Below are 12,594 nucleotides of genomic sequence, written 5' to 3'. Positions count from 1 at the left end.
TGCCGAAGAAGAGACAACAGCTAACGCTGCCGACTCGACCACCCTACCAGCCCTTGCCGACGCTCCAACCCTGCCAGCCCCTGCTGACGCTCCAGCAAATTAAAGTTTTTTTTTTTTTTTGTTAATATGGTTGGATCCGAACAATTGGAACCTTGCCGAATCAATTGGATGTAACCGAAACTTTTTGGAGGATATCTTAGTGACTAATGATCGTCTTAGTTCCTTGATTTAGCGACCTTGCAAATCTCTTTGTTTGTTTTTACAAGTCTTTTCGCTCGGTTCAGATTCATTGTTCGGATAAATTTCATTGTGTGCCAAGTCTTGCTGTTTGGAATGGACTCCCTGTGTTTCCAAGTATGAAAATTTTGCGAAGTCGTTTTACTCGGTAGGAACATCATGAATCAGAATTTGTCCAAGTCTTTTCATTCGGAAGAACTGTATATGTGATTTGGAGTTACTAAGAAATGAACTCGGGTTTACCCATATAGTAGCCCCCTGCCTTGTTGCATAACTGTAGGAATGGAATAAGGCAGTAGAATGGGTAAACTGTGCCGAACACAAGACGGGTCAACGAATGATATTCCAAAACAGATGTTCCAAGGGCTACGAGAATTTCGCCCGAACGACCAGAGCATCTTGGGCTTCGAGATTTTCACCCGAACAAACAATTCATTTTGGGCTTCGAGAGTTTCACCCGAACAAACAATTCATTATGGGCTTCGAGAGTTTCACCCTAACAAACAATTCATTATGGGCTTCGAGAGTTTCACCCGAACAAAAGATGTACCCAGGGCTAGATGAAATACCCCATTCAGAAGAACAAAAACAAAGCAGAATAGTGAAGACAAATTCGGATTAAGTACATGACGCTCAAAAGCGTATGGGCCGAACAAAAATGTAAATACAAAAGAGGCCAATACTAGCCATGGAATTTCCTAAGCTTTTGGGCATTCCATGGATTAGCGATTGGCGTGCCATCCATCTCAGCAAGCTTGTAGACACCATGCCCGATCTTCTCAACCACTCGGTAAGGTCCTTCATAGGGATCTTTCAGTTTGGTCAACTTTGATGCTTCGGTAACCATCCTAAGGACTAAGTCCCCGACGCTAAACGGACGAGCACGAACATTGCGGTTGTAGCCCCGGGCGACTTCTTGCTGGTACGCGGCATGCCGAAGGTTAGCATTGTCACGAAGTTCTTCAGCGAAATCTAACTCGGTACCCATAAGCGCATTGTTGTCCACAGGGTCAAAATTCTCCGTGCGGGCTGTAGGGATCATAGTAGATAAAGGGAGGACAGCCTCCATACCGTAGGCCATAGCAAATGGAGTACGGCCGGTGGACCGCCGAGGGGTTGTTCAATAGGCCCATAAGACGTGTGGAAGCTCTTCCACCCACTTTCCGAGCTTCCGATCCAGACGGCGCTTCAGCCCCCGAGTAATGGTCTTGTTGGATGCCTCGGCTTGTCCATTACCTTGAGGATAGGCCACAGATGAATTATGGATCGTTATGTGGCACTTTGCATAAAAAGCTTTGAGAGCAGACGCAACAAATTGAGAGCCATTGTCAGAAAGAATGGCATACGGTACGCCGAAGCTCGAGATGATGTGCTTCCAAATAAAGCGTTCCACATCGCCTGCGGTTGTCTTGATCATGGGGGAAGCTTCAACCCACTTGGTGAACAAATCTGTGGCCGTGAGCGAATACTCAAATCCCCCAGGTGCCTTCGGCATCTTGCCAACTATGTCAAAAGCCCAAACCGCAAACGGCCACGGACTAGTGATCATTTTAAGGGGGAAGGCAGGCTGGTGGATAAGAGATGCTTGCTGTTGGCATCGAACACAGATCTTCACGTATTCTTCGGACTGCTTGACCATCTTCGGCCACCAATAACCTTGCGTCAAAGCACGCTGTGCAAGGGACCGTCCTCCTGAATGAGCCCCACAACTGCCCGAATGGAGTTCCTCCAGGATGGCCTGCACAACGTCATCGTGGACGACGCGCAGATCGGGTCCAGTGAAGGTTCGTCAGTAGAGGTTGTCATTTGGGTCCAAGAAAAAGTTGGCCGCTCGGCAGCGGAGTTTGTATGCTTCGCGTTTGCTCGTCGGTAGCACTTGGTTCTTTAGGCAAGCAACCACAGGATCCAGCTGGCTTGGGCCGAGGGTGATGGCCATGACCTGTTCACACGGCTTTTCGAAGCTCGGTTTGGGGACCTCGTCAAAGGTGATGGCCATGACCTGTTCACACGGCTTTTCGAAGCTTTCGTTGTTTCAAAAAAGCAAAGACTTCTCCTAAGTCCCGAAGGTGGTCCCGAGCGAACCTGCTTCTGCAAACCAGATCATCGATATAAGCTTCTACCTTTTGCCGAGCATTCCAGGAAACATCTTTGTTATGGAGCGTTGGAAGGTTGCACCAGCATTCTTCAGGCCGAACGGCACGACTTTGTAGCAGTAAGTGCCCCGAGGAGAAATAAAGGCGGTCTTATCCTGATCTTCCGGGTCCAGAGCTATTTGGTGATAGCCCCGATACGCATCCATAAAGCTCAAGCGTTCGCATCCTGCTGTTGCATCTACCATTTGCTCGATCCGAGGAAGGGGAAATCGATCCATAGGATAGGCATCATTGAGGTTCGTGTAATCGACGCATACCCTTAATTTCCCATTTTTCTTCGGGACAACCACTGGATTGGCGAGCCAGGTGGGATATAGCACTTCCCGAATGACACCAGCTTCCAACAGTTGATTCACTTCGGCTATTACAGCTTCGGTATGAGCGGCTGATGAGCGTCGGACTTTTTGCACCACCGGCCGTCTATTCGGATCGACATTCAATGAATGCATTGCGAACGATGGGTCCACACCTGGCATGTCTTGTGGAGTCCAAGCAAAAACTTCTATGTTTCGCATCAAAAAGTCATACATCTCCTCACGCTCGGTTACGCTCAATGAACTCCCAATCAGAAAGTATCTTCCTTCGCCCCCAGGAATGGAAAAATGTATTAGCTCCTCAGCTGACCTTTGTTAGGCCGGCACTCCAATATCCTCAATCATTGAAGTGGGAGTGGCGGCCACGCATTGTACCTCCATATAGCTCTGTTTGTTCGTCACAGTGCTAATGTAGCATCTCTTCGATTGGATTTGGTCTCCTCGTAGGCTCTCCTGACGTCCATTCCATCCAATAAATTTGACCACCTGGTGATAGGTAGAGGCGACGGCCTTCATTTCATGCAACCAGGTTCGACCGAGTATGACGTTGTATGGACTCGGAGAAGCGACCACCACGAATTCAATTTGGAGAACACGTGATCCCGCCCGTACAGGAAGAGTGATCAGGCCGAGCGGCCAAACCGGGGCTCCAGTGAAGCTGACAAGGGGAGTTGATGCTGTCCGAAGCTGAGCGGGAGATAATTCGAGGCTCAGGAATGTTGAGTAAAACATCACGTCCGCCGAGCTTCTTTGGTCTATCAATACTCGTTGTACAGTTGATTTTGCAATAGCAATAGTAACGACGAGGGCGTCCATACGAGGGACTTGAACACCTTTCAAGTCGTCGGACGAAAAGGTCATTGCACAATGGAAGCTCGGATCCTCCCACTTTCGCTTGCCCGAAGCGCCAATGTTGCAAACGGATAAAGTGGAGACGGCTCTGTCAATTTCTGAGCGAAGCTCGGCCGCCCTTCCTTCGGAAACCAACCCTTGTATTACGCTTACAAGATTGCCGATAAGAGGAGGAGGTGATGGAAGTGGATTTCGCCGAACGTCGATCCACTGATTCAGGTGCCCAGCCGCTGCAAGCTCTTCTAGATACCGTTTGAAAGGCGGGCATTGTGTGGTGTAGTGGCTGCGCTCCTTGTGGTACGTGCACATCCCTGGTCCGCTACCGACGGTGCCCAAGAGTACCGTTGGCCAAACAAAGAATGGCAATTTGCCGATGATGTTGAGGAGTTTATAGATAGGTTCGGTGAATACAGTATGCTCGGCAACGTACTCGTCTGGCCGCGGCTCCCTCTTCGTTTGTGGCCACGACTGCGGCTGTGGGTGCTGCGGAGGGCGACCCTTGTTGCTCGGTTTGTTGGTTGCTTGGCCTGAGCCGCCCCGGTCTCCTTGTCCCTGGCGGACGTTTGATACTTGTTTCTTCACCCCTGTTGTCTTGGTAGGTTCGGGAACCTTTGGAGTATTCCGCTCGGCCATGGCTTCTTCGTGGACGCAGTCCTTCTCGATTATGGCCATGAGCTCTCCCATTGTTTTTGGCGGATTACGTGAGAGATCACGGAACATTGCCGAGGTTGGATCCAACCCGTTCATAAAAGATTCGACCGCGACGCCCTGATCACAGTCGGGGATGAGATTATAGACTTCCCAATAACGCTCGGTATACAGCCGTAAAGTCTCTCCTGCCGCTCTCCGCATGTTCACCAACATCGATAGTGTCTTCGGTTGTATGTTACTGGTGACAAAGCGTTTGCTAAACTCTAATTCTAGCTCGTTGAAGCAAGAAATTGATTTAGGTTTTAATTGATTGTACCACAGCATAATTGGCTCGCTAAGAGTGAGCGGGAAGATCTTGCACATAAGGGCGTCAGAGAAGTTGTGGAGGCTCATGGTTTGTCTGAAGCGACAAACGAACGCGACTGCGTCCTCCTTCGCCTCGTAGCGTTTCAGCTTCGGTATGACGAACCTGTCTGGTGGCCGCTCCTGTTGAATAGCATCCACGAAGGGGGAAGCCTTTGCCTTCTCGAGCTTCGAATTATCTTCAGCTGGGATCAGCGGGACAATAGGGAGAGGAGTGACAGTGCGGCTCTGGAGCCTTTCTTTTTTCCCACCGATGCTGCTCCTCGTTCTCCTTCGGTTGCCGAATGGCTAAGACCGGAGGTGCACGCGCCTCTCCTTTCGAACCCGTCAAAGGAGCGTGCTGAGGCTGAAGAGCGGGGTCGACGGGTTGATACATGGTCGGCAAGCCTGTGAACTGATCGTACAGGATAATCGTATTATCGTGCTCCGAACGGTTTCCTCGGCTTTCGGTTCGGTGGCGACTGCCAGAGTTTGCCGAGTGCCTCCCGTCGTGGCGTTCGGAATCGTGTCTCGATCGAACCGAATATTCCTGGTTGCTGCTGCTGCGTGCGTGCCGAGGTGGATCGTTTAAATCCATGGGCCTTTTCCCACTTCTTCGACTCATTTGTCGTTCGGAATGATATCGCATTCGGGCGGACGCGCCTCTTCTGTTAGTTCCAGCTGTTGATCCCGTGGCCGAGGATTGAGTACTCTCGGCACGAATAATGCTCGTCAGCCGAGGTCGTGGAGCGCCTTGGTCATGACGCTCAATGACAGTCCGTCGCTCGGGAACGGCGAGTTCGGCTGTTTGGGCTGGGCGAGACGGTCTGCCCCGTTTGCGGGATTTCTTCGGTCGGCTGGGCTCGGCTGGATGCTCGTGTGCAGGGGTTACAGTCAACCCTCCGTCTCGCTCCTCTAGCCGTTGTTGCAGCATGGTAATAACCGCTGCTTGACGTTTTTGTTCGGCCAGGGCGATATCCAACTCGGTAGGTGGAAAAAAGAGTTGGCGGGCCACGGATGGAATCGTCCTAGCCGCTTGACGGGGTTCGAGGTTAATAGATCCATAACCCTCGAGCCCCAGAGTGAAATTCTCTGGTCCCGGAGGTGGGAGGCATTGGGCCATTTGTTCAACTCAAACACAAAGAGCAGACTGAATTTGAAATGAAGATCTTGTTTGGACCTCAACTGGTTAAGAACACGGAGAACACAAAGAACACCCCAAGAGATTATTCTTCCTCCCCAGCGGAGTCGCCAATTGTGGGGGCGTGATTTCTTCGTGAGCCTTCCTGTATTGCTATCTTCTTGTGTGGAGCGGAGAGTGCTAACGCCGATCTTGATGTACCTGCAGAACCGGAGGGGGGTTGTTCCTCCGGGAAGAAGCTCCGACGAACAAGTCAGTAGGTGGAGAGAGAAGGAGGAGTTTAGTAAGAAAAATATACTGATCAAGAGAAGAGAGTGCTGTTATCTTTTGAGTCAGGGATCCCCCTCTCAATGGTAGCGCTCCCTTATTTATAGGCAAAGGGGATGGAGTGCTGAGCAAGTTGGTCATACTTTCCACGTGTTACGTTCTGCTTGGTTGGCGCTTAGTAGCAGGGCCATTTAATGAACACCACTTCCCTAGTCTTTCAGAGCCATATGGGTTGATGTCAGAAAGGTCGCATCGTTCAGAGATGTCACTTCGAATATCAGAAAAGACAGCTTACTTATCAGGAGATATTTATGGAAGGTTCCACAATCGTCTATGCTCGGCGGGACCAACTTCCGCCATACGAATTATCCGAGCGTTTGATGTCCCTACCGAAGAAAAACCAAGCCGAACAAGCGGATGTTCATACCGTGCGCTTGGTGAGACCCCGAGCGAGCTCAAGTGTCGTATGTTCGGATACAGCTTATAACGTTCGGTGAAGTACTCGTGGTTCCGTCTATCCTTCGGATAGCTATTGGCTTATTTGGCCGAAGCCCAAACTTATTTACAGGTGAACTGAGATAGCTTAGATGATGGGTCAAACAGCGTGTGAACCTTCATTCCCCCTTTCTGGACCTTGTGACCCCTCGGATATTTCGGCCCCTTACACAATGCTCCGGGGCAACATCGCCTATCTTCTCAAAGCTTTTATTCGCAAGATTGTCACGTATGATCTTTCCAGGTACGTGCAACACCAGAAACGATTGCTCATCTTCTTTTTCTTCTTCCCGTACAATGGCAAGTATAGCAAACGAGTAATACATTGGATCCCACGACAGCCTCTGCATCATCTCAGGAAATGCAATTCCAACTTCGCAAAGATCAACATTGTACTTAACAAACCACCCGGAATAGTCAGCTTCCATCTCGCATACACAAAACTGAGTCCTTGCATCGTAGATCTCAACAAGATGCAAATGGCCACGAGACTCCCCATAGTACCTAAACGGCCTCCCATTCCCTTCACCCTGAGGAATCGGAGGCATTGACAAGATTCCAAGCCTCTCATCCTCGATGTTGAAATACAAGGAATCCCCCCAAGCGTTAAACCAATGAATCGCGCCATTCCAATAGACCACGCCAGGCAAATGCGTATTGAGATCGCCGATAAAAGGTTCACCAGAAGGCCTCCAAGTGCCGGTCTCAGACGAGTATATCTCAATTTGATAACGCCACTCACTCTAACAAGGCTCTCTAGACAAAACTGAAACGGTGCCCAATATGCAAACTACTTTGTAGTGAGGTGATCTACATGGTTCAAAAGATAAACTCAACCCTCTTACTTCCCCACGGGATTTAGGAAGTGAACTGAATTGCTTGGTAGTAGGATTGAGGATGTGGAATTGGTGGTTGCCAGTAAGGGGGAAGCTAGTACAGCATAATAAGCCGTGGCATGAACTTAAAATTTTCATTCCTAATGGAAAGGTTGTAAAATTTCCGTCAGTTGGATTGCCATCATTTTGAAGAGGGATGAAATTAAGTCCGGAGTTGAGGCGCCGACCGGACGAGTACAAAAATAGGCCAGATACAGAGCTAGGGTCAGGATTCCGGCAGCATGCGAAATTGGGTGTGGTGATGAGAGAGAGCCAGTGCTTCGATACGGACTTGAACCGGAGGAGTGATTTCACCGGTACCCGTATGAGGATTTCGGTTAAGAGGTCATCGTCGGAGGCGATCGTATCGGCGGAAGATGGATACTCAGACATGATGGATTTCAAGAGTTCGAATGAATGCCTGGTCTTGTGTTTCAATCTATTGCTTGTCTTGCTTCAACTCTTAACACGTGGTGTGCTTTATTTTTGATATTTTTTTGTAGTTTTCTTGGCATTGCTTTTATTGAATGTTGACAATAAGTTGCTTGTGGAAATTGGCTTTTGACGAGGTCAGTAGGAAGGAAAATACTCCTACTAGGGAAGACTGGCCTGAAAGGAAGATTCCTAACTGCCGACTATAGAAATCATTTCCCTTTATTTTTGCATTCCTTCGGGTAATTTTAAAAGAAGATAATATGAGGGAGACTAAAAAGGAAATGGCAGTGTCTGGTCCAGAAGCCCATTGCAGTTCAATCAAATTTAATCAAGTGAATGGCAAGTTTTAGTAAGAGTAAGATCACTACAAAGCAAAACAAAGACTACAAAGACAAGATAACGAGAAGAAAGATGAGAGCATAACAAAATCATTACAATGAACGCGCGGCGGCACCGATGTCAAACACGAGAGAGAGATTCGACGTAAGGATAGCAATCAGACCAGAAATATGTAAGCACATCCTGTACCCCTCCCTCGTTATCGAACCCCTCCGGAGCCGCCACGCCACATATCTCCTTGAAATTCCCATCTGCAAAACCGTAGCCCAAGATTTTACCAGGTACGTGCAGGACCATAAACGACTCCTCGTCTCTTTTTGTCCGTACCACACAAAGCACACTAATCGAACTACAACCCCCCGGGCGCCGCACGATTCCGATGCCATCGAGATCATCAACCCGGTATTTCACCGACCACATAGAGTAATCCCTCGCCATCTCATAAACATGAACTTGATTCGTCGGACCAAAACGGTAGGTCTCAACGAGATGTAACTGACCCCCAGATTCCCCATAATAACTAGACTCCGGACCAGAACAGCGGCCCCAAAATTCCCCATAATGCATAGAATCCCAACCACAACAATTTCTAAGCTCTCGTGCCGGAGGCGCTGGAATGATTCCCATCCGCTCTTCGTCGACATTGTAATACAGTGAATTCCTATTCCGCCTGCGGTTGAACCAATGAACCGCACCGTTCCAATACACCCCAGAGTTGTCATACTTGTAGAAATCTACTGCGAACAGCTCACTGGAGGCCTTCCATGATCTGGTCTCAGATGAGTACGTCGCAATCTGATAGTAGGGCACCGCTGGACATATTAATGTGTCGTAATGAGCGCAAACGATTTTGTAGTGAGGGGATCTCAACGGATCGAAAGCTAGTGTTAGGCCTCTGAGTTCGGAGAGATGGCGGTTGGGGAGGATCTTGAATTGTTTGGTTGTGGGATTGAGGATAAAGTAGTCGGGTTTACGGTAATTCAGTTCTGTGTAGAAACAACACAATAGTAATCCATGACAGGAACTTATGATTCGTTTGTTACCTGATAAACACGGGAAGAAAGCGAGATCATTGAAATGAGGGTGGGGTTTGTGAGTAGGGGTACTGCCACCGGTGGTGTTGGTTAGGGGGATGAAATCAAGTTTGGGTACAGTGGTGGACCTATAGGTGTCCCCGGTTAATAGGTCGGAGACGGGGTGCATGAATAGGCCGGAGACGACAGCGGTGGAGTTGGGATTGCGACATAGAGAGAACGAATCGCTGTTGATGAGAGAGAGCCAGTATTTAGAAACAGATTTGAACCGCATGAGAGATCTTATGGGTAGACGAATTAGGATTTCGGTCAAGAGGTCGGAACTTGCAGCAACTTTATCAGCTGCAGCAGATGATGATGAATACTCCACCATGAAGGAGGTGTGTGACACTTCTCCTGTTACTAAGAGTATCTCCAGTCTTGACCCAAACCTTTTTCCAAATTTAAAATTTGGGCAAAAATCACAAAACCATCTCTTCAATCCTTTACCCAAACACTTTCCCATTTTGGGTTTTACTCATTTTTTTGTCCAAATCTGGGACAAACCAAACTCTTTCCCCATTTTTCCTACAGCTACTTAGAGGGAGAGAAAGAGAGAGAAATGTCAAGTGGATTGAAGGATAGAGAGGGTGAGTCGGGTGGTGGTGGGTCGGTGATTTCTCAAATTTGTCAGAGTTGTCGCCGGAGTGCTGTCGGAGTAGTTAAAGTGTCGTCGTAGTCAAGGATGGGATCAGGGGGGGTCTAGTGGCGGCGACCGCCACGACTAAAATTTTAAAAAATACAATTATTATATGTAAAAAAAAAAATTTATGCCAAACTTATATAGTCTCGTCACTACTAGATTTTTTTTAGTATACATTTCGCCACTGCTAGGATAAAATTTTGGTTCCGTCCTTGGTCGTAGTAGAGGCAATGGGTAGGTGGTGGTGGGTCAGAGGGAGAGAGAAGGGAGATGGAGGGTTGCGGTGGTGTAGTGGAGGTGGGTCGAAGGAGGAAGAGAGAGGGAGAGTGAATTTTAAATTTTGGATTTGATGATTGGAGATGTGCCTACCCAAAATTTGGCTCAAATTTGGGGGAAAAAATGGGTGAAGGCTCCAAGATGCTCTAAGTCAACTTAAATATAAGCAACTCACAAATGAGACAGGTTTGTGAGAGTAATATGGTGGTCAACTCTATCTTTTTTTCTTAGATTCCGTAAGCTGTATTTCTTCTAAAAAAAGAGATTAGCCGACTGATTATTGAGTATGACTAAACAATTGTGCAGTTGCTTCTGAAATTTTTCCAACAAACATTGTCGAATTTTGAGGCAGATCCTATCTAGTTCATGGAAAAGACGGAAGGGTACTATCCTAGCCCAATATGGGCCCTTCTCGAGCCTAGCTAGTCCGACGATCTATACTTTTTACCTTTCAGAACTTATCGCAAACATAGGCCAAACAAAAAATCATGGTCATAGGACATCAATAGATATATTTTTGAAATACTCCACCATGGAGGAGGTGTGTGACACTTCAATAACCAACTCAACCTAAATATAGGCAATTCACAGATGCGACAGGTTTGTACAGTAAAAATAGGTGTGCATATAAAGTAATGTTGTGGTCAACTCAATCTTTTTTTTTATCAGATATCGTAAGTTGTATTTTTCTTCTAAAAAAAAGAAAGATTAGCCTGCGGGTTATTGAGTATTGACTAAACAAGTGCGCAGTTGCTTTCGGAATTTTTCCAACAAACATTGTCGAACTTTGAGGCAGACCCTATCTATCTTGTGGAAAGAACGGAAGGGTGCTATCCTAGCCCAGTATGGACTTTCTCGAGCCTAGCTATTCCAACGATCAATACTTTTGTACCTTTCAAAACTTATCGCGAATATAGGCCAAGCAAAATATCATGGTCATAGGACATCAATAGATATATTTTTGAAATATTCCGCCATGGAGGAGGTGTGTGACACTTCTATAACCAAGTCAACCTAAATATAGGCAATTCACAGACGGACTGGTTGTTACAGTAAAAATAGGTGTGCGTATAGAGTAATGAGTTGGTGGTCAACTCTATCTTCTTTTTTTATCAGATATCGTAAGCTGTATTTCTTCTATAAAAAAAATTAATAATTAGCCGGCGGATTATTGAGTATTGACTAAACAATTGCGCAGTGGCTTCTAGAATTTTTCCAACAAACGTTGTCGAACTTTGGAAGTAGATCCTATCTAGTTCATGGGATGGACGGAAAGATGTTGTCCTAGCCCAATATGAGCCCTTCTCGAGCTTAGCTATTCCGATGATCAATACTCCACTTTTTACCTTTCAAAACTTATCAAGAACATAGACCAAGCAAAATCCACGGTCCTATGACATCAATCAGTATATTTTTAAATACATTTATATAATAGTTAATAACGAGTTATATCTGAAATTACTAACCAAATAGTCAACATACAAATTGCTCCCAATTTGGTAGTTTTGTTTAGCACTTGTCAGCAATTCTTTTCAATCATCATTTTCCAAGAGCACCAAAAAAACCTCTAGATTCTCGATATAAAATCATTTCTGCAAAATGTTCTTCAGAAAGTGTAACCAAACTAACGTAATTCAAAACCAATTCAGTGTATTCATTTACAAACTAAACCCACGAAATACTACTTCTCTCTGTCTCTCTCCTTTGGTTAGAGTAGATCCCACAATACCCCATATACCCCTCTAATGTGCTCATGTGGACAGCACATGGGTATTTTCGGTCAAAAAAATTGGACGGAAGGCAGCAGGGGGTTGACATTGAAACTTACTCCATCAAGAACTATAAGGTTAAACACCAAATAGTGACTCATTGTACTGGAAAGAACGACACCAAGGATATGTCAATCGACTCTCGATGCCTCCCCAGCTGCGAAACCTCGGTGGGATCGCGACGTCGCATATCTTGTTCAAAGTCCCATCGCCGAAGAAATAACGCAAGATTTTACCAGGTACATGCAGCACCAGCAACGACTCTTCATCTCTTTCCATCCTCACAACACAGAGTATACTAAAGTGACAAAACTGGGGGTCCCTCGGAATTCCAACCGCATCAAGATCGACGCAGAATTTCAAAAACCACCCGGAGTAATCTCTCTCCAGCTCCTGAACATCAACCCTATGCGTTTGATCATAGACCTCAACCAGATGCAAGTGGCCCCGAGATTCCCAGTAATGCCTGAACTGTCGATTGTACCAATCGTTACCCTCTGGGATCGGCGGCAGGGGAATATTTCCCGACCGCTCATCGTCCACATTGTAATACACTGAATCTCCTATCCCCCAGCAGTTGAACCAGTTAACTGCACCGTTCCAGTACACTCCAGCATCATACTGTGTCTTGTATTTTGCAGCGAACGGCACACCGGACGTCTTCCATGAGCCGGTCTCAGATGAATACATCATGATACGATGGTAGGGTCCTGCTGGATAAGTTGGAGCCAA

At 46.9% G+C, this 12,594-nt stretch overlaps 3 protein-coding genes and 1 pseudogene across 3 annotated transcripts in view; all 4 read right to left on the bottom strand.

Moving 5' to 3' along the window:
- The window catches only part of LOC131319310 (F-box protein At5g07610-like), a 53,143-nt gene extending 44,748 nt beyond the window's left edge, over positions 1-8,395 (bottom strand). Inside the window, exon 1 of the mRNA XM_058349511.1 lies at positions 8,265-8,395. The gene's annotated coding sequence lies outside the window, so the exon portion shown is untranslated. The remainder of the gene's footprint in view (positions 1-8,264) is intronic.
- Positions 6,572-7,922, bottom strand: LOC131321285 (F-box protein At5g07610-like; annotated as a pseudogene).
- On the bottom strand, positions 8,222-9,640 carry LOC131321284 (F-box protein At5g07610-like). The gene has a single exon (XM_058352283.1). It carries the CDS (start codon positions 9,638-9,640, stop codon positions 8,222-8,224), a length of 1,419 nt encoding a protein of 472 aa, XP_058208266.1.
- Positions 9,641-11,940: 2,300 nt separating this feature from the next.
- On the bottom strand, positions 11,941-12,555 carry LOC131321283 (F-box protein At5g07610-like). Its single transcript, XM_058352282.1, has one exon. It carries the CDS (start codon positions 12,553-12,555, stop codon positions 11,941-11,943), a length of 615 nt encoding a protein of 204 aa, XP_058208265.1.
- Between the last annotated feature and the right edge of the window lie 39 nt (positions 12,556-12,594).

This window comes from Rhododendron vialii, chromosome 3a (genome assembly GCF_030253575.1).
Source record: "Rhododendron vialii isolate Sample 1 chromosome 3a, ASM3025357v1".
Classification (NCBI taxonomy): domain Eukaryota; kingdom Viridiplantae; phylum Streptophyta; class Magnoliopsida; order Ericales; family Ericaceae; genus Rhododendron; species Rhododendron vialii.
This window is presented reverse-complemented; position numbering and strand designations above follow the sequence as displayed.

Coding starts and splice junctions, on each gene's coding strand:
- LOC131321284 (XM_058352283.1), bottom strand. CDS start 9,640: ATGGGAAAGTGTTTGGGTAAAGGATTGAAGAGATGGTTTTGTGATTTT.
- LOC131321283 (XM_058352282.1), bottom strand. CDS start 12,555: ATGATGTATTCATCTGAGACCGGCTCATGGAAGACGTCCGGTGTGCCG.